This window comes from Anoplopoma fimbria, chromosome 20 (assembly GCF_027596085.1).
Source record: "Anoplopoma fimbria isolate UVic2021 breed Golden Eagle Sablefish chromosome 20, Afim_UVic_2022, whole genome shotgun sequence".
Classification (NCBI taxonomy): domain Eukaryota; kingdom Metazoa; phylum Chordata; class Actinopteri; order Perciformes; family Anoplopomatidae; genus Anoplopoma; species Anoplopoma fimbria.
The window spans coordinates 16,336,214-16,362,750 of record NC_072468.1 but is presented as its reverse complement, the minus strand read 5'-3'; the positions used below and the strand labels follow the sequence as shown (position 1 = coordinate 16,362,750).

The window sequence follows — 26,537 nt, the reverse complement described above, 5'->3', positions numbered from 1 at the left end:
ACATGCCACTTGAGGACAGTTTGCCTGGATCTTACGCATCTCTTGGGAAAAGAGAGAGCTGAGGACGCGGGAGTGCGTTTATGTGTGTGTGTGTGTGTGTGTGTGTGTGTGTGTTTGGTGGTCTACGCCGATGCACTGCACTTTCAACAGCCCAGGGGACAACACTTTTTAAACCGAGAAAAAAAAATTGAGGAGAGACTTCTTCTTTTATTGGGTTTCATAAATGGAGCTGCGTAAAAACCTGTTGTGCCACGCACAGTTCATCCTGCTTCTAATAGGTAAGAACCACTTTATAGTCATTTTAAAAGTTGTATTTTGGTTAAGAAGTCAATTTTGAATTTGTATTTTGCACATTTTGTTTTTAAAATACGACACAACTCAAGTATAATGGCAGTCTTAACAGGAGGGTGGAATCACTGGCCTTAAAGTCAACTTGTGAACTTTGGATAACTAAAGTCAACCTCTTGTCCATGATTAATGCCTCTTCACTTCCCAGTTGCTCTCCTTTCCTCCAGTGCTGTCTCTCTGGGTGATATGGTCCTTAACCTCCACAACTCTTGCCCTTTACCAGACATGTGTGAATGATTGTGTTACACGTGCCTCCCTGAGTCCCATAGGGCTTTATTCTGTGTGACAGTGTAAGTGAGTGGGTATGAAGACATTCCTAACATTGTGTGCGGGAGAGTAGAGAAGCAGACACATTAAAACATATGGCCACACTCCATTTGCCAAATAGATCAAAGATAAAGGAAGTTGTGCATGAGTCCAAAAAAGTAATGGTTTTCTTGTTCAAAGTCGGATCCTTAAGTAAGTTATGTCAGTACTGAGGAAGAATTTCATTCTCATTGGAGGCCTTAACTTACCAGAAGATGTTTGGAACCATCAGCAATATTTGCATGTTTCCTCTGCCAAAAGGTTACTGGTTCCTCTCCTCTTACAGCTGACACCTTCTGACCCTGACAGCTGAGTAACTCAACCCTACCGGCCATATCAGCCATATCCATCGCTTAGACCTGATGTTTTAAGTTCCCCTAATGAGACGTCTGTGGCGTGTGCATTTTCTCCACGGTGCATGAACATCAGCTCACCTCCTGTACTCATTTTCGGTGTGGCAAAGCAGCCTCACACACCTCATTGAGTCATTCCCGCTCACCAGCAAAAAAAACAAGAAAAAGACCATTGTTGTCTACAAAAGTGATTATGCAGCTGATAAGCAGAGGTTTAACTGCAGCATTATAACATGTAGTGAAGCGAAATGAGATCAATAGGCTGAGATATTATGTTGTGCAAGGCATGTTAAGTTTGTACCTCCTCTGAATCACACAGTCGCTGAAGTCAATTTATAGATTTAAGACATTGGCATGTAGCCTGAAGAGTTATTATCCATGCAGTCAATTTTTTATGCTGTGTAAAATGCTTCTCATCCAGAAGCTGAGGAATGAACGAGGACCACATACTTACAAAGCAATGCACATACACAAACCTATTTACAACTGCCAGCAGCCTGAGGTTAGGTTTTACACGTTGCCCTCCATTATCAGGTTAAATCAAGCATGTACATGGTAATTGTTTCCCCCCCTTGTTTTTACCGTGCAACCGTTGATGTAAATTGTACTGTAGCTTATGTGACCTTAATGTAAGTGGTGCTGCATGTTTGTGAGTTTGCAAGCTTGTGCATGTGTCATACAGGAGCATGTAGGTGAGTGAGTAAGTGTGTAATGTTAATGGTTTCAGCAGAGCTCTCCTGATTTGAACAGCAGGCATCCCTTGCCTGTTACACTCTGTTATGCTTTGCTGAGATGTCGAACACAGGTGTGTGTGTGTGTGTGTGTGTGCGTTTACATTTTTGCTATTATTCTCCCAGCTATTCTCTTGTGTTTTTTTACTCTTCCATCAGTTGTTGGCTTTCATTACTACTCCCCCTCTTCTTCCACCCCCATTCCCCGTGAGAGGGTGACAGAGATGAGAACAGAACGCAAACGAGATAATGGAGAGAAAATCTGTGTAAGGGGGTGAGAAGAGGTGAGGGGGGGATGCATGGGAAACATAATGTGTCAGTTAAATAAAGATGATAGAAACAGACAGTCGAGCAGACATCTCTACTCCAGGACATTTCACAGAGGTGCTATAAGTCAGGGGTCTAAATGTAAGAACCAGGGAAAGAGACAAGGAGAAAGGGAAACTTAAATATGCTAGTCCAATTAAAACCACATACATCAGTGTCTCTACATACTGCTATAAGTGCTGGAATGTCTCTATATCAATCAAAACATTGTAGTGTCAAGTTCACTTTCTGTGCACACATATACATATACTGCACAATCACAGCCATACACATCCAGCAGCAGTAGCGCTCAGAGCCGTACGTGTGGTTGAGAGAATCTGGACCTAGTTCGCCTTGATGAATGTTTGCTGCCAGTTGTCATGGCAATGGGTGGTCAGACGGGCTGCGGTACAGTGTCATATATAAACTCCAATGAAAATTGAACCAGAGGAGGGAGGACAGGACAGGGAAAACAGGGAACGATGGTACAGTTTTGTGGGTTGTGTAGGGAGAAGGGGGCCTTGTGGTATCGTGTGTGTTTTAGGAGAGGGGGTAAAAGAAAGGAGCAATTTATGGTTTATGAGAGAATGCGTGAAATAGGAGGATGACAGAGAAAATCAGTAGCAGGGGTTTTTATCCGGAGGCCTGGTTTGTTGTGGAAAGCAATTTGGAATTGGAGAGGGTGGTTGATGTTGCCACAAGAAGAGAGAGAAACATTTTACTACACTATGTATAAGAGGAGAGGTGGGATAGAGAAGGAGAGAATAACGAAGGCTAGATAGAAAGATTTATATTCATTCTGGCCATGAATATGTAAGATTTAGTATCAAGGAATAACTCTGTCCTTGCCTACGCATATTCCCATCAGCGAAGTGCATTAATCGTCTGTGTAGAATCAGGTAGATGGCTTAATCTCAAAGTCACGGGAAGTTTGGATGTTGATATATGGAAAGCTACACAAGTACAGCTGAGGATTTTAAACTGATTATGGCGCTAGATGAAAAGTTAACAGATCACTAGTCATCACAATTCATCTTGAGGTGAACATGAATGTGTGTTCCAAATGTCATGCCAATTCATCCACTGGTTCTTGAAACATTGAACTCAAACCCACAATTGAACAACACTGGGACAAAAGTCAATAGATCTTCAGTTTCATAAATCTGGGTACCAGAGAGAGAAGAAACTTGGCTGAAAATGCAGGGACATTACAGGGAAAAACATCTGTACAGAAGAGCAAATGAAAGCGCAGGTAGTAGAAACAACAGTATGTGAGAAAGTCAGGAGCAGAGATGGAAGAGAAACACTGAACATATCTAGTTTCCTTCTCAAAACCAAGTGGAATCCCCCTCTGATTGGCCTGGCCGAGGTTACTGTCTGTGTGTGTCAGTGTGTATTTGTGGGTAAGTATCCGTATACAAGTGTGTTGGAGAGCTAGTGTATAATCACAGCAGCAGTGATCTGGTCTTGTTCCCTATCTGGACTAACTTACTGTAGTGGAATCACTGAGTTATGCACAGAAGGACAGTTACTGTAAATGTCCCGGATGCCGCTAAATTACATGTCAACTCAAATGTATTTAAAAATTCCCTTAAACAAACACATCCTCACACCCTGATTTCGAGGGCTACACATAACTTGTAGCTGCACAATTGTGAAAAGTCAAATACCAGCTGTCAACTGTCACACAACTTAATGTGTCTAAAACTAAAAATACTAGCCTACGTGATGATTCTCTTTAATTTAGGTGGAATTGTTTATCAAGGAAATAGCAAGGTGAGTAAGTTTACTGTCAGCCACTGACAACATCAGCTAACGCTTTTGTTGAAACAGAGAATAAAGCTGCGTTCAAAGTCACATACTTTTTCTTTTCACTTGAAGTACCTACTTCAGTTTCCATAACAAAGTATGTCCTTTTGCATGCAGCGTGCATTCAACTGGGATATACTACTTCTATAACATTGCACCTTGAACTTTGATCCTCTTGCTCATATATCCACTGCGCAGAGGATTGTGGGTCAGAATAGCCAGAATAGCATTGCTGGCTTTCATACAGCAAAATGCGACCAGATGTAGAAGGACATCCTGTTATTTTTTGGCATACTGCATTTGACATACTATGTATTGGGACACACTTAATCTTTGTCAGGCATACTAAATTGTATATGTATTTGAAAGCACAGTAAATGTGGATACATTTGTTAATGGTCTGCACAGTATACTCGGCTTCTTAATACATTTTCATACAAGCAGGACACAGCAATCAACGTCACAGGATAACAGGTAACAAAACTCAAAACAAAAGATGAGGACAAACCGGCAAAGATTGAAGAAACGAGGCGGGCATTTATAGAGATAGACTATTTGCGGGAGTGAGAACAGATGATGAGCAGGAGGTCAGGTGACTGCAGGGCTAACGGGGAAATAGGTGAAACAAATAAGGGCGAGGCAAGATAACGGACAACTGAGGAATAGTACGACTTTTTTCCAGAAAAATTGTAAAACCTGGTTGCTTCAAGTCATAATTAATTAATTGACTAATGTGAAGATCTGTACTGTTGCTAACAAGGCATTTATCCTAAAACTATTTATTTTGAATTCTAAAAGGTCATCAGTTAACCCTTGTTTTATCTGTTCAACCGGTTTCACTCTGATTAACATTGGAATAATTTGATCTAAGTAGTGTTATCTATCTACCTTTATGTATTTTTTCTGGCTTTGGAAAACCATATTCAAACTTTCCCTTTAAGACTGTGAAAAAATAAGATGTGTGTCTTTCATTTTGCCAGTTGGAACACGTTTCCATGCTTCAGTTTACACCTAAATGTTCACAACTCAGTGAACTGACTACCATCCTGTTGCTCTCTGTCTTCTCTGTGTCTCCCTCACTTCTCTCGCTCATTGAATGAAGGGCAGGCTTGTGTGTCACAACAGGGGGCTTACTATATTCCATAGTTTTTCTAACCCACACCCTTCCCTGCCTTGCCTCTTCTCTCCTCTCTCCTCTCCCCCTTTCCCCTCAGACTGAACTCCCTTTTTCTTCAGGGGTTGCCTTTGGTCACTCTATTCAACCATTTTTTCAGCCAACCTTCTCCCTCTCTCAAATCCCCTCCCCCAAGGTCAAGAGGGAAAATAATATTCTGACTTTGGACTGTACAGATGTGTACACACAGTTTCCAGTTCCAAGTTTTGCATATTTTTCACTCATTCTAGCGGCTAATCGATATTGTTTACGTGAATTCGTATCTTAAGGGCGTAAAGCAAAACTTCACTTTATTGGGGAATTTGCGTCACTTTTTGTTAAGAGTTAGATGAAAAGATTGATAAAGCTCCATTGTTTTTATACAGTTATTAAAAAGTAGTCCCCCCGTAAGATTTGTCGATGTTAAGCTATGTTTTTATGCCTTAATACAGGTGAAAGCCAGGACGGAAGCATTATGTTTTGTGGTTGTCTGTCTATCCGTCCGTTCGTCTGGTCCGTTCTCTTGAACAAAATATCTCAGGAATATCACCAGCGAATTTATCCATATTTGACACAAACTGATCAAAATTTGGAGGGCAAAGGTCAAGGTCACTGTGAGCCCACAAAATGTTTTGGCCACAACTCAAGAACCGCTATGCTAATTATAATAATTTCACACAAACGTCTAATAGGATAAAATGATGATATTTTAGACAGACATGGATGTAAATGATAGATCACTTGTTAATTTGTGATGCTTCAGATGTGCTGGTAGGTAGATTTTTTCTACATTTGGGCAGATCAAGGCAAGCTGTTCCCCATGTTTCCAGCTTTAATGCTAAGCTAAGCTATCAAGCTGCTGGCTGTAGCCTTATACTTATGGGACAGATTTGAGAGAGGTATTGATCCTTTAATCTAACTCTGGGAAGCAAACATCCAGTTTTCCCCTTTATTTCTATTTAGGTTGCTTTACGGTTGGAAACTTATTCCACACTATCTGGCAATACCACATCTATATTCTGACTGCACCATCTCATCAAATAGAAATATTCTTGATGTCTTATGAATCATTTTATATACATTTCTCAAAATTAAATCTGAACTATTTTGAATCTTTGGAAACTTTGGAATTTTCACCAGAATTAAACATTAAGTTCTGTGGGACAGAACAAAGTTTTAATGTTTGTGATGACTGACCAACGCGCCATGGAGTTTAAGAGGTTAAGGGAATGCCAATTAAAAAATATTCTTTATGTCATCTATGTAACTATGTTTTCCATTATTTTTTTCAGGCTTGTGTCAGTGTTTCAACATAGATGTAAAGCATCCTCGCATCTTCAGCGGTCCAGAGGACGCTCTGTTTGGCTTCTCTGTTTTACAACATGAAGCAGACGGAGAGAAATCGTACGTTTGTGTTTGTGGGAACAAAGAAAGAGCAACACATAATTAAACTGTTATAATTCCTAAAAAGAGAGGATGTATAATGAATGTTTTGATGATAAATTACATTCTGTTAAAGGATGCTGGTCGGTGCTCCCTGGGACGGACCGCCAAACAACAGGAAAGGAGATGTGTACAAATGCATCGTGGGAGAGGAGAAGAACTCAAACTGCAGCAAAGTGAATCTGGGTGAGAGAAACAAATATCCGAAACAACTCAACTCTTCCTGATTTTACCCAGATGCTACAATAAGCTGGTCTGTCTATCTATCTCAGGTGAGACTGCTCTCCAGAACGTTTCTAAAAACCTGAGAAATTCTCACCTGGGAATGACGCTGACTCCAGACTCACCTGATGGCTTCCTGGTATGTGGTTTCAACACAAAAAAACAAAACTTTGTATTTTTGCTTGGTGGGAATTTGGTCGTGTGTGGGGGCCTGGAGGGATGTGGTGAGACCAGGTTGTGATTGTTTGACAGAATTGTAATGAATCATCACTGAATCAGTTGGTGTGTTTTCATTTTACTTTAGATGTGAACATGTGCGGTTCACTTGATCCCCATCTTCCTGGATACATTTTTGGAGATTCATATGCATATTTACAAAGTCAAACACAAACTAAGTTGGCTGTCTGAACTGACAACATGCTTCAATGAATACACATAACAGTGTAATTACTGTAATTATGCAAGTTTTGCAACTATGCAAGGCCCGCCTTCCTCTGGCTAATTTCTGTTCTATTTTTTTCGAGATTGTAGGGGGTACAGTTTTGAGACTAATATTGTTTTTGTTTTCAAGTCTAAGTTAAATCTCAGTTTTGTCAATTGCAAAGCCTTATTTTTGTGACATAAAATAATCCTTTATATGGAATTCAGAGCATGGAAACGACTCATATGGAGGCGGCTCAGCCGGCGGCTCGCAGCAGACAGTTCCAACAATGCTAACAGAGGGAGAGTGATTTTATTCTCTGGTCAGGTGGCATTACTTATAGAAAATAGTTGTTTGATGCTATATTAATGTCCGGAACATTTAAATTAGCACCTAAAAGTCTAATTTGAATCTAAGTCTCACTTCTCAAGTACCAATAACTGACAAAAACATCTCGCTGTTGCTCTCCAATTTCTCCAGTTTTGAGGCTTCTGGCTAGCAGAGGAACACACATCTGCATGAGCCAGCAAGCAGAAATGTGCGTTTTGTTAGTGTGTTTGTATGTAAGATACTGTGTCTATCGTGTGTATGTAAAGCAAGTGTGCTAGTGTGTTTTGGTGCCTGCCAGGCTTTTTACTGTTGCTCTGGGTGTGGAGTCGAGTACAGTTCATGAACGCCATCCAGCTTATCCTAATGTGTGTGTGTATGTGTGTGTGTGTGTGTGTGTGTGTGTGTGTGTGTGTGTGTGTGTGTGTGTGTGTGTGTGTGTGTGTGTGTGTGTGTGTGTGTGTGTGTGTGTGTGTGTGTGTGTGTGTGTGTTTTATCTTAACCCCAGTGGTCAGGTCTATAACAGGATCGGAATGCGTCTCTGGCCCTTTGTTAATGACAGACCTACCAAAAGCCATAGCACCTCTCTCGCTTTCCTCAGTCCTCTCCCTCCTTCCTTTCTCTCATTCGTCTCTCTCCATCCCTTCCCCTGTGCCTGTCTGAGTGCCTGAGGAGAAACTCGTTCCTAATGACAGGGCGAGTAAAACCAGGATGTTTCTCTTTCTCTCGTTCTCCCCCATCTAACCCCACTTTCGGTCTCTTTCTTTTGTCTCTCTGCTGTGTGCATGAGTTTCTCTTTCATCTCATCTTTCCGCACTTCCCCCCTTATTCCTTCCCTTTTGGTATAAAAGCCAAATAAACGGCATGCTTTGAAGACAGAAATATTTTTATACGATGCACCACCCCCAACCCCACATTCACCCCCCTCTACACACCATCAAATTTAATTTGCTTTACTGGTTTGGTGTTCCAGCTCTGTTAAACCACTCATGACAACAGTGACTGCCAACACATCAACAATAGTCTCAATCTCTCTGCCTCTCCCTCATTTTTCTGCCCCCCAAACCACACTATTGTAGTTTTTCCACGACTTATTCCCTCTCATGACTTGTTTTCTTTTTGTTCCCTAGTCTGCCCTCGTTTAGCCTTTATTTGTGTGTGTTTATTCAGTCACCTGACCATATTTGTCGATGTGTTTAAAACCCTTCGATAACCACCAAAAAAACACCTACACGTCTTGTGAGCAGAACACAAACACTTGAAAATATAAACCGCATAAATTGACTGTAGCTGCTCCTGAAATTGCTTCACCTGTAAGACAGATGCTGATGTGTTTCTATGTGTCTGTGTGTGTTTGGCAGGCATGTGCGCCTCTGTGGTCTCAGGAGTGCGGTACGTCTATGTTCAGCACTGGCATCTGTGCCTCTGTCAGCGATGACCTAGAACCAAGAAAGATCATCGCTCCAACGGCGCAAAGTAACCACACATTTCCACACATTTAGAGAAACATGCTACACAGGCCTGCTTTAGCCAACCAAATCTCTTTTATTGTTTAACTCCCACATGTGGCAGGGTGCTCCACATACATGGACATTGTGATCGTGCTGGACGGCTCCAACAGTATCTACCCCTGGTACGAGGTCCAGAATTTCCTCAGCAACATCCTCAGCAAGTTCCACATCAGCTTGGACCAGATGCAGGTAAAAGTGCAAGTCAATGTCTATTTGTACTGCCTATAAATATGATTTACATTAGTAATGGAAACTTGTGGGTTTGAATTTGAGTGAGTCTCCCTCTTAAATCTCTGAAACCCCTTAGCTGTTGCCCAGAAGAGCAAGACAAGCTAGTCCTTTGAGTGAAAACATGCACAGAGTGACAGAGGAACCAGTTTGGCAAATAAGACCAGAATGAATTGCTTTAGTAATGTAAAGGGACGTGAGCAGAGCTAGCTTGAGGTTGAGGTTGAGGAGGAATGGAAGCCAGGGGGGAGGTATCTGGGGGACGTTATTCTGAGCTAAACAACATGAGGAGAGAGAGAGAGAGGGGGTTTGGGTTTTGAAAGAGAGGACAAGGGGTAGCAGGCAAAGTGAGGTGAAGAGGAAATACCTCTGGTTTTTGAATGAATTCAAAAATTCCCCAAGAGCACTGTTTGCTTTAAGAACAAGATTGGTACTTAAAAAGATAGTTCACCCCAGAAACAAGAGTCTCAGATGTTGCTTTCCACAACTATGTGCCAGCACAACCATGAACATGTGGCATTGTTGAAATGGTTGTGTGTGTGTGTCTGTGTGCACATTCAGGTTGGTATACTGCAGTATGGCGAAGTTGCAGTCCACGAGTGGTCTCTGAAGGACTACCAGACCACACAGGAGGTGGTGGAGGCCGCCAAGAACATCAGCAGACAGGAGGGACGAGAGACGCGCACTGCATTCGCCATCCACACGGCCTGGTAGGCCTGTCAATCAGTTACTTCACTGTCATTGGCTGTTATCTTTGTACTAAAACACTGTAGATCTGGCTGGCTCACTGGAAACTGTCTGGCTCTTTAGATTTGGGTATAACATTCTTTGTTTTGTTTTTTCTCTAAATATATCACTGTATAATTTGTAGTTATACTGACAATCGGGTATGTTTCTTTCTGGTCTGTTCTTTCTAATAATATGTATATGATCCCATCAGGCTGATTTTGATTAACGGCTTACTAAGAAATCAAACAAGGGCTTTGTTCGAAACCGCATACTATTGTACTGTATACTCCATAGTCATCCTCAATCATCATGTACAGTGTACTGCCAACTACATGCAAAATTAAGTTTGCCATTACTAGTAGACCGCTCACACTGAGGTATTCTCAATCAAAAACAATCACATGAGTGACCGCCGGGCAGCAGTTCAGTCACATCTTCAAAAACATTTCAAGACATTTCCAAAGAGGCTATTTTGGATGAAATGTCCACAAATTGGATATCTAAATGGTTATTTTCTTGCATAAAAATATATAAAAACTTAATAAAAGGGACATATTAACTGATTCAAGCCTGGCTTCGAATCTCACATGATTGACGGCCCGGTCTCAAGGCACCAAGATGCAATGCATTGTGGGGCAGTTGAGTATGTGCAGTAAACTCCTGCTAATGTAGTAAAGATCGGGGCCTTTCTCACTGACACAAAATCGGCACACTATGCAGTGTGAATGCACTACATACTCAATTTTACTATGTGATGTTAGTATGTGAAATCGAACAGAGTCAAGGATTAAACATTGTATCCTAGGTTAAATAAAGCTGCTCCAATCAATATTTTGATCTCAACCAGGTATCAAGTGACGTACTAAGAAATGAGTCTCTCATAGTGACAATTCCACACATAAATCAACAACTCATTTTTGATGAGTTACCGAGCAGAGATATATAAATGATGAAGTCCTGACAAAATGTGCAGACCATTATAAGATACTCTCGTTTAAACTTGTATTGTTGCACAGTTTCTCAACACCTTCATGACTGTTCTTTGTGGAAGTATGGGAGGGGTATTTCAGCCGGTAACCCAAGACAGCTCTATACGTTGAGGGTCAGTGAAAACCTCTTAGTCTTAAAATAAGTCTTTTTCAAAATAAAATTCCTGCTTTATTAAAGTCATACCCACACGGAGCACCATGCCCAGACCCGATGTGTGGCCACGGACACACACACACACACACACACACACACACACACACACACACACACACACACACACACACACACACACACACACACACACACACACACACACACACACACACACACACACACACACACACACACACACACAGGTAATTGGAGACTTCCTGTTTTCTGGTACATTTAAAAAAGTAAAAGTTGGAGAAGTTGAGGATAAACAATTAAAAGGTAGTTGAAAAGCAGTGACTGGAAAATAGAGCCAGTAAAATGTGCCATTAACACACCGTCTAAGGGAAATCCAGACACTTCTACACACTTTTGATCTCACTACCTTTCCCAAAATCTCAGACGGTGAAAACACACGTTCAAACAGTAGATTCATCAGTGTTAATGACCAAAAATAGAACATTTTTGAACCCCTAAGGGAAGATTTTCTCAAGTGCGTGTCTGTCATAGCAAGGAAATCCAGCCAGGGTTACAGTTTTTTAAATAATATAAAGTTATTTTGATAGCCAGAGGAGGTGATATAACTACTTATGTTTTGACTTACACAGACATACAGTTCATACTCCTGCTCTCACACACACACACACACACACACGCAGATGGACAGATAGCAGAGCTGGCACTATGCAGGAAAGTGACGAGGTAGAAAAACATTGGGATTAGCTGAGCTGGACTCGTGGGCTGCTGGCTCAGCACGGCTGCAGGTGTGGCACAGCCTGACCCAGCCTGGTCAGACAAGTAGTGCTCCTACAGCTGTATAAATACACACTCACATACTTACAGTACACCCACACACCGGTGAACACCAACATACATATTAAGGGCTCACACCATACACTCAAATTCACATGCACATATTGTATTTCTGTTCTTACCAGGGCTCACATCGACGACATTCATTCCTTGGACCCCACCAATATCAACTTTATCCCTCTTCAGTGAATCTTTGACCTTTAAGCTTTACCCCTAACCTTGTCCTTATTATAAACGTAACCCTTAACCCGAGCTCTTAGCTGGCATATATCTCCCGGGAGGATTTTATTTTTGTGTGGACAATTAGTACATGCAGACCTGTAGATTTAAGCCTCGAGACTTTGAGGAATTGACTTGAGTCTTGGCTGGCTGGCACATACTGGATGGGATTGGTTTAATTGGTAGCTCAGTCAAGTCAGTAGAAATAAACTCACCAAATCTTCTATGTAACTTGATAAACAGTGTAGTGGTGAAGGGTGGAGAATCAATAAAAGGTTAAACAAACTCAAGAATGGTTTGCAAAAGAATGGATCTCCAAACACAATAAAAGTGAAACTGAGATGGCCCTCAAACACACAAGTAAAATTTTCCTCAGGTAAACACTGAAGTCACAGCCGTCAATTAGCATGTTAGCATTTTGAATGTTAGCCAGATCCAGCGTGCCGTACAGTTCAGGTCACAAACATCGTCTGGTGTGTCGCCTTGCTCGCCAGGTGGTCATTATTTAAGACTACCTGCCGATGGTCTTAACTATATGTCTCAACATTTTTCTTAACTATGCGCCGCTGCAGCTTCTTCTCTGCTGCAACTGCTAATTTATCTGCTTTCTTCTGTTCTATTCTTACAGTTTATAAGGACATTTTCATGTGTGATTTTTGTTTTACTCTGTAAAAGATCGAACTTGAAATGTAGAGAAACTACAATACTTAAAGATACTCAAAAAGGTACAAGTACACAAACAAAAACATTGTTACAGTAACAAGATTAATTGTAATTGGCTACCTCCATTCCTGCCTGCAACACTTTAACACTGTTTTTACACTTCTTGTTTTGTTCACATTAAACTAACAGGATGTAACGTGTTAACTAGTGGGCTTTAAAGGTGCTAGTAGGCAGATTGTTACCATGAGAAAGAGCCAGGCTAGCTGTTTACCTTGTCTTCAGCTAAGCTAATGACTGCTGGTTGTAGCTTTATATTTAATTATACAGACATGTTAGTGGTATTGATCTTCTTATCTAAATAATGGCAAGAAAGCAAAATTGTGTATTTTCCAACTAATCATTTGAAAGGACATGGTCTCAGCTTTAAAAGAGAATGGTGAAAACGCAGTTTTAAAAAAGAAACCTTGCTAAAATTGAGCTGCCAAAACATATAACTGTGTAGGGAAAAAATATAAGTTGCTTTGAGTCTGCTTACAGTGTGAGGTTGACATGAAAATGACAGTCATAGTTTGAATGCAGAGCAGATGACAGACTAATGCATGAACATTAAACAGCCCTCTACAATTGGATTAGCCACAGATTTTTATATTGCTCCACCCGTCTGAGACGCTCGCACTCATCCTCACACACACACACACAAAAGTACCCACACAGACCGCTGCGCCGTGTCATTACCACACTGCTGTGACTCCATAAAATGGCTTGTAAATACGACCAGGCGTCCCAATTAGCGCCACTCACTTTCTACCCTTTTATCTCTCCTTCCCGCCGTCTCATCGCCATGCTTCTTTAATCCAAATCTATTTATGCGTCCCTCTTTTCCTTTTAAATTCTTCCTTCCCTCCTTACCTGTTTATGTCTGTCTTGTCACATTATTTCTCTCTTTCTCTTCTACCACTTAACTTCTCTCTTGTATAATTCCCTCTTCTCTCTTTGTCTTCTCTCTCTCCCTCCAACCTTTTTTATTTAACTGAATACATCACACAATCTTATGCCACATCAGAGCAGGATTTATAGTTCTCAGTTGTAATATTATATTTTATCATTCTTTTTATTTGTATTTCCAACTCTTTTCTCTTCCTTCAAGTTACCGTTCTTTTTTTATTTCTGTTCCTCTCCCTTTTCTCTGGCTATTTTTTATCTTTCCAGACCAATTTTAACTGTTTGCCTGTTTGTTTCTCATCTTATCCAGTTTTTTAGTCATCTTTTTGTTCCTCTCAGTTATTTTTCTTCCACTCCTCTCTTCTGTTTTCTGCTCTCCTTCTCTGCACCCTATGTAATTTGCAGACTGCATAGGGGAAACGGTTGTTTTTAACTCTGAGTTTCTTGCGGCTGACCACATGTTATATTTAGACAAGGGCTGGAGTTAGGCCTGAAAATGACTGAGTTCACTCACAGTGACTACTCTCCTCAGCTCAATGTGTGTGTGTGTGTGTGTGTGTGTGTGTGTGTGTGTTGGTCTGAGGCTTACCAAACCTATTCAACGCTTGAATCAGGTCCCACTGAGAACAGGTTTCTGGAGACAAACAGGGTGCGGCTTGGGTTGTTCGTGTGTTTGTCATTTAGGTTTTCCTCTCTGTATCATGGCACAACCGGATGGGAACACACAGATGCAGTCGCTGTGTGCAATGACACATGCACACTGCATGCCGTGACCAATTCAAGTCAACTGGCAGCAAATGTTTGTGTGCCAAATATGACTAATATAGTTGTGGTACACTTGTTATTTGGACCATTTATATATCTGACTTGATGGGAAGCAACTTAAATTGTTGTTTTAATGTTTTACTGGATATTCATCTTCTAATAGAAGCACTTGAGATTGTATATTTTCTTTTAGGCGATGTTTATTTGAGATTTTATGAAACCAAGAAACTGATTCTCTCTGGCATCCTCCCTGTCCCTCAGGCTCTTTCACACCTTCTATATTAATATTATTTTCTTCTCACATTCTGTGTCCTGATTCAACATCATTTCAGCTTGATGAAAATCTTTATCTCAGTCGGTCCCTTTCCTTCTTTGTAGCACCGAGGCGTTCAGTGCAGAGCGTGGAGCGAGGGAGGGCGCCACCAAGGTGATGATCGTAGTGACGGACGGAGAGTCACATGACGGGGAGGAGCTACAAGATGCTCTGGACGAGTGCATTGACAGAAACATCACCAGATACGCCATTGCTGTGAGTACATCTCATTAACCCAATCGGTCATTCTGCATCAGTGACCTGCAAAATCTAAATTAATCTTAATTTTCTTCGATTGTGATGCTCAAAATGTAGATTTTGGAACCTTCTACAATCAGGGAAACTATTGTGGGAAGCACACAAACAACTAACCTACATTTGGCTGTATAGAGCATCCCTGACATTCCTCACACATTGTGTGAAAGTGGTACGGCGACCATATACATCCTCAAGCAACCACACAATACCGCCACCACTCCCCCAAAAATAACATGGCTCTGTTGGGCCCTTGGGGCTCCTAAAATAGCCAAGTAGGGGGCAAAAACTCTTCCCTTTCAGCCCCACCCGACCCCCTCATCACACAGAGTGGTGGTATGGTTTTGGTGTCAGAGGGACAGACAGACTCTGGTTGGTTGTAGACGCCTCCCTTCCCCACAGTAAAGCTGAGGAACCTCCAGACTGATGATAGAGCTAAAAGGAAAAATGAAAGAATAACCAGAGTGATTACAATTCAACCATGAGAAAGGCCTGGATGTGTGTGTCAAATTCCATGAAAATCCATCCACCAGTAAAGACATTTCACTAAAAAACAAAAAAGTCAACATCATGGTAGCGCTAGAGGGAAAAAAAGGGGGGTCACTAGTCTTTCGGATTCATCTTCTGGACAACATAAATACTTATACGAAATCTAAAGGCAATAAATCCATTAGTCGTTGAGATATTTCACTCTGGACCAAGGTGGTAGACAGGCAGACAGAACCACAATGCCATCCCTATTCCACACAAACCGTTTCTCTGTAAATCCACAGAAACAACAACTCTATCTGACATGTTTCTCTGTAAATCCACAGAAACAACAACTCTATCTGACATGTGCACAACATAATGCTAGGTCAGCAAACGTTTAATTTGAAACAGACAGTCAAAGATATGGAGTCACAGTATGGGTAGAGCAGAAAATTGTATATGCAGCACTCAATGCAAAAAGAAACAAATAAAACTGGATGAAGATAACAAGAGACGACGAGGTGGGTTGTGGTCGAGTGTTTGTCCAAAAAGTCAAAGCGATGACAAGTAAAAGCTACTTGTAACAGCAGCTATGTTCTGATGTTGCTCTGTCTGTGTGTGTGTGTGTGTGTGTGTGTGTGTGTGTGTGTGTGTGTGTGTGTGTGTGTGTGTGTGTGTGTGTGTGTGTGTGTGTGTGTGTGTGTGTGTGTGTGTGTGTGTGTGCGCGCGCATGGAGTGAAAGTGGCTCACAGGGTAGGGCAGAGCTTTCAAAACAAAAGCATTGTCACTGCAGACTGAATTTTATACATAAGTGCAGATCAGGTGTTGAAAGTGTATGTTTGTGGGGGAGTTTATTCAGGGCCATGTATCTATATACACACACTTGTATTTTTACGTTCAAATTCCATTATGTTCCGAAGTCCCTTAAATCTGGAAATGTGTTTTGAATTTTAACACAAATTCTTCTTTTCTGTCTTAATTCTTCTCTTTCTCTGTTCATGTAAAAGCCAGCAGCATTTGGCAGCCTGAGTGGAATTCATACGATCTTAATATACATATTTATACGTAGGCTCTATACACACTACACCCCTCTCCATCCCCTACCCTTTGAAAACAGAGGATTTCCTTAGTTTGCTTGGCAGCTGAAGTCACAGGGGGAGATTCTTGGGTTTGGTTTCTGTTATGGAATTCTTCTCATTTGTACTTCAGGCTAAGGTATGTCTTCTGCATCAGTCATCTCTTCACCTCACAGCTAGGCCTGCGCTCCTCATTTACAAATCTCTGGTGGCTACCATTTCCTCCGTTCTTGTGTTTTCCAGTCAACTTGTTGCCTGAAGGCATTGCTTAATTATCCGTAGATTACACAGGCAATAAAGTGTGTTTTGATTTTATTTACAGTTAAATCCTGCAGCTCCGGGGTGTTGTGTGCTACTTCAGAGTAAATATCTTCTCTTCCCTCAGACTTCCACGATATCTTTCTCTCTTCACTGTCCCTTCAGAAACATGGAGAAGTGATTGTTCTGATGCCAAAGAGTCTGTACATGTGCTGTGTTTTTGTTGCTTCCACCCCTGTTCTCTGCTTTCAGCTTAATCCATCATCTTTATTCTCTCTCGTTCTCTCACGCTGGCCTCTAGGTTCTGGGTCATTACATCCGCCGGCAGCAAGACCCAGAGACGTTCATTAAAGAGATCAAGTCGATCGCCAGCGACCCCGAAGAAAAATACTTTTTCAATGTGACCGATGAAGCCGCACTCAATGACATCGTGGACGCCCTGGGAGATCGCATCTTCACTCTGGAAGGTTTGTGACATACGGGAAGGAAGGCTTTGGACGAATGCAAGAGGCAAAGGTTTTAAATATAGATAAGGAAAAGAACCAGCTGTTAAGTTCATTTTAAAATAATCCATTTTGTCCAAGTTTTACAGTTGTGTCACATGATGGCATGTACTGTACGAGCTGTCGGTCACACTTATTTTATTTACGTTGCACGACAGCAATTAAACCAACTATTTTTTAATTGTAAATCACACACACACATATATATAAATACAGACACTTTATACGACCATCTGATGGTTTAATATGCATGTATGTACAATATTTAAGTTTTTTATTAAACTCCCTGCTGACAAAGTAATTCCAAATTTGAACAGTAACACTGACAGATTAATCAACATACTTGGATTATTAAATTAGATTGACATCTCCAATCTTCAACCAATGTAAAAAGGACACAAGCATGATGATGACAGAAGATGTTGACAGAAGTGGAGAAAGAATATTTGAGAGGGTGAATGAAAATGTCTGAGGATTAGGTTCATGTGAGAAAATACACACCTGCAGAGAAAGCAAGAAGAAGATGGTGGAGGGAGTTTACAGCTTTCACAATAGTCGCGGGAACATGAGAGGAAGGCTGATGAAAAGCGACGCCACCCTTAAATGTTTAGGCAAAATCAAAGTCGGAAGGGACAGGAGGAGAGGAAAGGGTGAGGCATGTCTGCCACCTGTGGTCCCTCAGGGTGAGAGGGTGTGCCAGTGAGGCCATCTAGATCCGATCCTGAGAGGGAGAGGAAGGAAGGAACTAAGGCGATGTGTAAAGAAACGTGAGAACTGAGAATACTGACTTGCTTTCTCAACCCTTCTAGGCACACTGGGCTACAACGAGAGCTCGTTCCACATGGAGATGTCTCAGATCGGCTTCTCCACACACACACTGGATGTAAGTCTAGTAGCTGTTAATGTCTAAGTGCATGTGTTTCACTTGTGTGTCTCATCAACGCACTGCTCCGTTCTTTAGGATGGCATACTGTTTGGGATGGTGGGCGCCTACGACTGGGATGGTGGAGTGTTGAAGGAAGGGACCAACGGACGCATCATGCCGCCCAGAGAGGCCTTTGAGAGCGAGTTTCCACTGGAGCTCAAAAATCATGCTGCTTATTTAGGTACACGCATATCACATCACTGAACATGATAGCAAAAGGACCATACTCGTGCTTTTTCCATGTCAATGCATTCCTATCACAGATTACTGTGTTAATGTAAGGTGTTGCTTGGACTGATTATTTTAGTGCGTTGCATTCATGTGTCAGTCAAAAGCCCAGACATCAGAAACTTTGAGCTGGTTGCAGGGCCGAATCAACCGTCAATCGGGCTGCATATCACCCCCTATCTTCAAGTTAATTTGGTTTTAATTGTATTAGGACTGCAACGATTATATACACAATGAATTAATCGATTCATCGTTTCGTCTCTATCAGAACATTGAGAAATGACCCTTTTACAATTTCCTAAATCCCAAGGTGACAACCTCAAACTGAGTTTTATGTCTCAAAAACAGTCCAAAAAACATATTCAATTTAATATCACGTACAAAATAATTGCCAAACAGTGAACCTGGGGCCTTTTGGAGTCAGCTACTCACTTTAGCAAAGTTATAATTCATTTTTAGCTGACTACTAAAAGGAAACCTCTTTCAATGTAATAAGCTCCACACTTCCTCTGATCCTTTACAAAACCTTCCAAATCTGCTTTACTCATATGAACACATGCACATGCCCTCTCTCTCCCACCAAACACATATGTATATAAACTGAGAGGGACTTACTCAGTAATGGGGACTACATACAATTCACTCCATCCATCCATTTTCTTTCTGCTTATCCGGGGACGGGTCGTGGGTATAAGAACTAGTAGACCTATACAAGATAGAATAAGGAATAAACAATCAATATTTTCTACAGAATCTTAAGATAAGTGCCTATATAAAAATAAAAAACAAATGCATGGAAAATATAAATCTTCGAAAATAATCAAATATAACACTGAGCTTTGTTTTTGCTGTCACATAATAAATCCAGTCCACACAATATTACACAACTGGCTCTTGGCTTTTAATAGCAATGCAATTATTCATTTTATCAGCTGCATCAGGCCCATTCAAACAGGCCCCAGATTGATTTAATATATTCTCAAATATAAATTATATTTATACTATTGCTCGGCTTGATACTTGATTTTGTTTACTAGGAGATGTGCATTCATATTGCCAAAATGGCCACCTAATCCACATTTTTTATTTAATATTTGATCAGTAGTCCATGTCATCCATTGTATAAGTCAGCAGTTGTTACTAAACTTTGAGATAAGAGTATCATTGTCTTGTTTTAAAATGAATGTGCGGTTTGAGGAGAGTTATCACTTATACTGTCTACACTGGTCCCACGGGTTGCTGCTATAAAGTGTGAGTTTCATGTTGCGCACGCGCATAGGAACCTGTGTCCACGCGTGACGCTGTTAGCTTTTCCGAGCAGCAGTTTATTAACACCGTTGGCGTTTAACATAAGTAGTAACTAGTATTTCACTCTCACTTTTATCAGGCAAACAAAGTCACTGAACAGACCCAAAAAGTGGCGGGGACCTTCCGTTTTTTACGGGAGCCGACGTACAAAAAAATGACTCCATATTCAAGAGAGGGGTTTTCATTATGAAACAGGAGGTGTTGAGCTATTTGTAAAGTGTAACCAGCTAAGCTACCAGATATTTTATATTAAATGAAGCCTCACCACACTGAAGCTACCTCACAGAGAAATGTAGCTAAGCTTAAGCAACATGGCAAAAGTAGTTCAACCTTAAACCTCAAAGCTTTCACATTTGACCAAATATTCCAATTCAATGCCATTAATATAAAAACGTATATTATATTATAAATATGTATATGCATAAAATGAATTGTATAATTGTTTGATAACATCATTAATAACATAATTAGAGGCCTAATGTCCATGGGCAATGATACACCTTTCTACCAAAGCAACATCCACCTGCCTTGCATTACTGTTCAGTGAACTCCACTGTCTATAGCATGTTAATATAGTTAAACAGTGTATGTTTATGGCCATATGTGTAGGCCTACAGCCATGATGACTCCCTCTGTCACCTTTCCACCAAGTAAACACAAGGTTGCGTGTCTGTATTCCCTGCAGCAGAGGCATCATTAGCATCAGCCCAAGGATTGGTAGGCCATACTTATTGCCACCCTCATATGGAGAGGCTTCTGTCAGCTTCACGTAAATGTCCACGTATGATGGTGGTGTCACTAGCTGTATTATTTCATACCGCAGCAGAGAGATCCGCTGTGTTTGAGCTTCAGGAATGTTTGTGATTTAGCTTGCAGAGAAAAGTTGTTTAAAACAGTAAAACAATGAGAAATCGAGTTAAACTGGTAAAACTGACACTTGTAATGCAGCTACTGTCCAACACTGGAAACAGATTACATTCTACTAATTCTACAAAAAAAGGAATATTTTTGTTTTTTAATAAGTAATGGTGAGTATTTTGGTTCAAAATATGATCTGCTCATCGTTGCTTGAATATGAACATGATCATTTTGCTTTTGCAGCCTTGTCTGTCGAAGCACTTTGTAAACTCTGTTTTTAAAGGTGCTATATAAATAAAGTTATTATTAATATTGCTGGCCTCATAGATCCATCATCCCCCCCCAAAAGCCTGGGCCCCAGAAAGCCCTCCCCCCCCTATGGGCGGGCCTGCTCATGAATGAAATCCTGCTCAAATCACATAAGTCAGAGGTCTTTTCACCAGCAGAGAATAACAAACCGCCCTCAGAGTAGGCTGAAGTCAGCCCATACTTTTAACAGCATAAACATGATCTATGATGCAAACATTGACAAAAATATGCAGTCAATAATGTGTGACACATTATTTGGCTCAAAAACATTTCTATACAAGTTGCTTTTCATGGTCAAAATGGTGAACAAGACCAGTGTGACTCTTGTGCTTCATGATGTTCATTTATTTATTTATTTATATGTGTTTCCAGGTTACACAGTGTCATCTGTGATAGTTGGTGACTGGAAGAGGCTGTATGTGGCTGGTGCTCCCCGATTCAAACACAAAGGCAAAGTCATCCTGTTTGAGCTCAGCGATGAGGGTGATGTCAACATTGTGCAGGCTCTCAATGGTGAACAGGTAAAGCTTTGAAGTCATGAATCTCTCCTCAATCCTTATGCCTCTTTTATTTGTTTGTGCATAACATAACAGCCAGACTCTCATTTGTTAGAGATTGAAGCGAGGACTCCACCTAGTGGCAGTGAACTGATAGAGCATGTTTCTGTCTGTAGATTGGATCTTACTATGGCAGTGAGGTGTGTGGGTTGGATATTGACCAGGATGGCATCACTGATGTCCTTCTGGTTGCAGCTCCAATGTACCTCGGATCAGGAAACAAGGAGACGGGTAGAGTTTACATCTACACCCTCAGTGGGGTAAGACAGCAGTGGCACTGATCTTTCTTCTCCTGATGGATTATTATCATCACACAACATTTATCAAACTCTTGTTAGGTTTCCATAGCAATTTCTCAAACGACTAATGTATCCTGTTACCTGTTTCTTTTCTCCCAGGAGGAGGTGTTTGTATCTAACGGTACTCTGAAGTCTGAGGACAAGTCCCAGGATGCCAGGTTTGGTTACGCACTGGCAGCCACTCCGGACCTCAACCACGATGGCTTCACTGACCTGCTGGTTGGAGCCCCGCTGGAGGATGAGCACAGGGGGGCCATTTATATCTACCACGGAGATGGTATTTACGTGTTACACAATTACAAGCAGGTACTTGTTCTTTGCCTACAATTACATTTTCGCTGGTGTATTTCAGGATTCAATCAAACTGATGTTTTTCTTTCTGCCTCTCCCCTCCTCTTAGCGAATTTCAGGGTCATCGCTTTCCCCCTCCCTGAAGTATTTTGGCCGCAGTCTGAGTGCTCGGTTGGATTTGGATGGAGATGAGCTAATAGACTTGGCAGTGGGAGCACAGGGCAACGCTGTACTGCTCAGGTGAGTAAAAGACAGAAGGGAGGGAAGGGCATTGCCAGAACATTTTTTTCATTTATAGATGCAAGCACTGGGAGATAATGAAGGTAGACAACACATTTAATGCATCCTGTATTGAGTGCTGCAGGGATGATTTATTTTTGTAGGCCAACCTGGAAGGTAGCATCACACTGGTTCCCTTAACAAAAAGCCAATGGGATTTTGGATTATAGCAAAAAATGAGCTCCATTGCAAACATAAATTTATGTTTTGTTTATTTTCAACAAGATAATCTTCATAATTGAACACTACTTTTATCATTTTTAAAGAATGAATGCAATAGTCAAAAGTAAAAAGCTCATGTGAGGCTACAAACAAACTACACCGCAGCTGCAGACAAGGAGGATGTAAAGGCGGACTAATTGGCATTATGACGTTTTGTAGTTTAATTCAACCACTTGTTAGCAACAGCCTTTTTTTAGACACTTAAAACTTCAATATTCAGGAGAGGGATATATTCAGATGTATTTTATATCTTGGAACAAATTGTTATAACATTAAAACTCTTAAGCTTGTGTTAACCAAAAACCCATTCAAAAAACCCATTGGCTTTGAGACAAGGCAACTGGTATTTTAATTATGCTAATTTCCTGGTTTCAGGACTCATTCCTGCAGCACTCTGTAGACAGCTAGTTTCCACATTGAAAAATTATAAACGAATGTCCTATGTAAAATAGAATTATCTTCATTTTGTGGCGTCACATGGCTGAAAACTAAAATCCTGTTTTATCATTCACTGTTCCTCCTGTGCCCAGCTCTCGAAGCATCGTCCAGATCAATGTGAGTCTGTCCTTCCAGCCTCACTCCATCAATGTCATTCAGAAGACCTGCCAGAGGGGAGGCAGAGAGTCGGCCTGTCTCAATGCCACTGCCTGCTTCACAACCGTCTCCCGTTCCCCTGGACCACACAGCAACAGCTTCGGTATAACACATCATATTCTACCCTCACTAATCCTTATAATGAGGACTGTTAGTGCTGTGAATTGGCCAGACACACATAATCATGAGAATGGGACTTTTCCGAACATTCACCATCTGTCCTAATCATTGACTGGTCCTAATTACCCGCTCTCTCCTCAGATCTGTGGGTGTCGGCCATGTTGGATGACAGGAAGTTGTCTGCGAGAGCGCTGTTTGACGAGAGCTCCCACCGGCAGACCCAGCTGGCCGTCCGAGTTCACATTGGACAAACTCTCTGCTACAAACTGCCCTTCCATGTCTATGTGAGAGTTGTGACACACATCAACCATCAAGTGTGAAATTTAAAATGATGTGGTGACTTTATTTCATCACTAACATTTGTTTCGGTCTTTGTTGCAGGACACAGCAGATTACATCCGTCCAATCAGCTTCTCACTGCAGTTTAAGATCAATAATACAGAGAGCGGTCCAGTGTTGGATGAAGGCTGGCCAACATCTGTCAAGAAATCTGTGAGTGGTTATGATTTCAAGCTTCCTTATTGCATTACATTTCCTCCCCTCTGTTCTAAATCAAACATGCTGTCCTCTCCAGATCCAGTTCTTTAAAGACTGTGGTGAGGACGATGTGTGCACAACAGACTTGGTGCTACATGCTCATATGGACATCTCCGGGACAAGGTGCAGATTTGAGATATTCCTCTTATTCTCATTTCTTTCCACATCAGATTGCCATGATTAGATATCTACACAGTTGTTGAGTTTCAGTGAGTTTCCCTTGTGTTTTTCCTCCACAGACAGAAGCCTTATGTGATTCGCAGCCCTCGTAGGCGTATGGCGGTGGAGGTGCAGCTTCAGAACAGACTGGAAAACGCCTACAACACCAGCCTGACGCTGCACTATTCACGCAACCTGCACTTCTCCAGCCTCAGCATTCGGGTAAACCACACACAAAGACTGAAAACACATGCAGAACCACATTTACCTCACCATAAACATTCATACCACAGACAAACTAACGCACAATTCCTGCTTCTCACCTTTTCTTTTGATGTAGGAGGATGCCCACTTCAAGATCGAGTGTACAGCACTTAGTACCAACAGCCACTCGTGTAATGTCAGCTATCCAGTATTTCGCTCCCAGTCAAAAGTATGTCCGTACCGAGGAAATAGCTCCCCTCAGTCTCTTGACTCAGCCCACTCATACTTCACTTCCTCCCGGTCAAATGTGTCACTTCAGCAGGCTTTCTTCTTTTTGTTTGTTTGAAGGTTAACTTCATGTTGGAGTTTGAGTTCAGCTGCACATCTCTGCACAGTCGTGTGCAGATGAAGCTTCACGCTGCCAGGTAGCTGAATAAAGCAGCAAGTTAAACATACTCCATACACACACAGTTTACACATACTGAAAACTTCAATAAACATGTGGTTTTCTTCTGTAAGCACCTTTTGTAACCCTCTGGTTCTTTCACAGTGACAGTGTCGAGAGAGAAGATACTTTGGGGGACAACAGTGTTCAGCTGCAGAGTTATGTTCAGTATGAACCAGATTTGTTTGTTAGCAGGTATGTTGCGCGGCATATTGTTCGTAAATTTCAACAATCAGATATTTTAGCTACTTTAAATATTTTTGTATCAATGTGTTTTTTTCTATGCAGCGAGTCTAATTTGAACCGATATGAGGTCCACCCCACTCGGACAGTGTCGGAGGCAATTGGACCAGAATTCTACACCAACTTCAATGTAAAGCTATGACTCACATGCTCTTTTTTATGAGCTTGTTGCAGTTTAAGTCCATGTCTGTCCAAAATGTCAACACTTTTTCATTATATCCTATTAGATATTTGTGTGTTATTGTCATAAGTAGTATATCAATTCTTGAGTTGCGGACAAAAATGTGATTTGTGCATTCAGTGACCTTGACCTTTGACCGCCAGAATCTTATCAGTTCACCCTTGAGTCACAGTGGACGTTTGTGCCAATTTTGTAGAAATTCCCTCAAGTCAATCTTGATATATTGCATTCACAAAAATGGGACGGACAGATGGAGGGACTGTCAGGGAGGCATGATAACAAAACGAAGCAAAATTAGAGCATTTTTTTGTTTGTGCTTTCAGCTGCAGAACCTCGGCTGTTACTCGGTGAGTAATCTGGAGCTGAGGCTGCATCTGCCCTCTGTGGCTGCAGGAGACAGAGTCTTCATGACCGTCACCGATGTCTCACACAATGTGAGTAGTGCTGCTTTGTGAGTGTTGGTATTTCTCCTTTAGATCATATCTGACAGATTTAATTTGCCCCGTAGGCCACGTGGGTGAACTGCACTGTGCTGAGTGATCTGGCCCAGCTGAAGGCCAGACAGAGAGATGTGCGTTCGCTTCATCCTGAAGACATGATGCAGAATGACATACTGGTGAGGCCTCTGGTAGCACAGCAGCTGCTGAACACTGAACACTGTGCAGCATCAGTATACAAGTTAACATGCATGTTTATATCTATGTGTTTAGAACTGCAGCAGATCATGGTGCACTGAGGTTGTGTGTGAAGTCCAGCAGCTTCTAAAAGGGGAAACCGCCGCCATTCGCGTCAGTCGCAGAGTTCATGATGATTTTTTCAGAAAGGTGAGTTACACACCGCTCGCAGATGCTGATTTCAGCCCGAAATTTTTCTTTCCTATGACACAAACACTGGTCATCACCTCTGTCTCTATTCTTCAGGCCAAATATAAGTCAGTGAGGATAATAGCTGCCTATCGCCTGGCAGCTCAGGAGACTAACCTCATCACTCTGGGCACAGGAACAGTCTGGAGGGAGGTAAGACGACTGTGGCAGGATTTTAAGAGGCAGAATGGGAATAGAATTTACTTTCTCCAATCACTCCCTTCGTCTATTTTTCTGTAGACTGTACTGGAGGTGCTAAAGGGCCGAGCTATTCCCATCTCGCTGTGGATTCTGATTGGTAGCATAATTGGCGGTTTGCTGTTACTCGCCCTCATCATTTTCGTACTATGGAAGGTATTCTCATGTTACATTTACCTTAAAATATCTCTTTAGGAAAATAGAGTGTCTTGTCTTGACAGAATATCAATCTATCGTATTTCTCGTCAGATGGGATTCTTCGCACGCAAACAGAGAGAAGAGGATGAGAACCATGAGGACTGAGCCCAATTTTTGCTGCCATGACAACAGTAATTTGCCATGACGACTACCACATGAGCTGAGTCCACCTCTTACTAGGCACAGAGACAGTTTGGACTCGTTACACAGATGC

The 26,537-nt window shown here is 41.5% G+C and overlaps 1 protein-coding gene across 1 annotated transcript; it reads left to right on the top strand.

The window, feature by feature from the left end:
• Nucleotides 1–223: 223 nt before the first annotated feature.
• Nucleotides 224–26,501, top strand: itga10 (integrin, alpha 10). Its single transcript, XM_054621905.1, has 30 exons — nt 224–278; nt 6,299–6,410; nt 6,526–6,635; nt 6,722–6,810; nt 8,781–8,895; nt 8,992–9,119; nt 9,720–9,868; nt 14,808–14,958; nt 17,104–17,269; nt 18,115–18,188; nt 18,267–18,411; nt 21,306–21,454; nt 21,607–21,750; nt 21,889–22,095; nt 22,190–22,320; nt 23,112–23,278; nt 23,437–23,579; nt 23,677–23,787; nt 23,870–23,955; nt 24,072–24,213; nt 24,332–24,424; nt 24,544–24,620; nt 24,746–24,835; nt 24,929–25,013; nt 25,388–25,498; nt 25,573–25,680; nt 25,775–25,888; nt 25,985–26,080; nt 26,168–26,281; nt 26,375–26,501. The coding sequence occupies exons 1-30, from the start codon at nt 224–226 to the stop codon at nt 26,426–26,428; spliced, it is 3,516 nt and encodes a 1,171-aa protein (XP_054477880.1). The 3' UTR covers nt 26,429–26,501.
• Nucleotides 26,502–26,537: the final 36 nt, after the last annotated feature.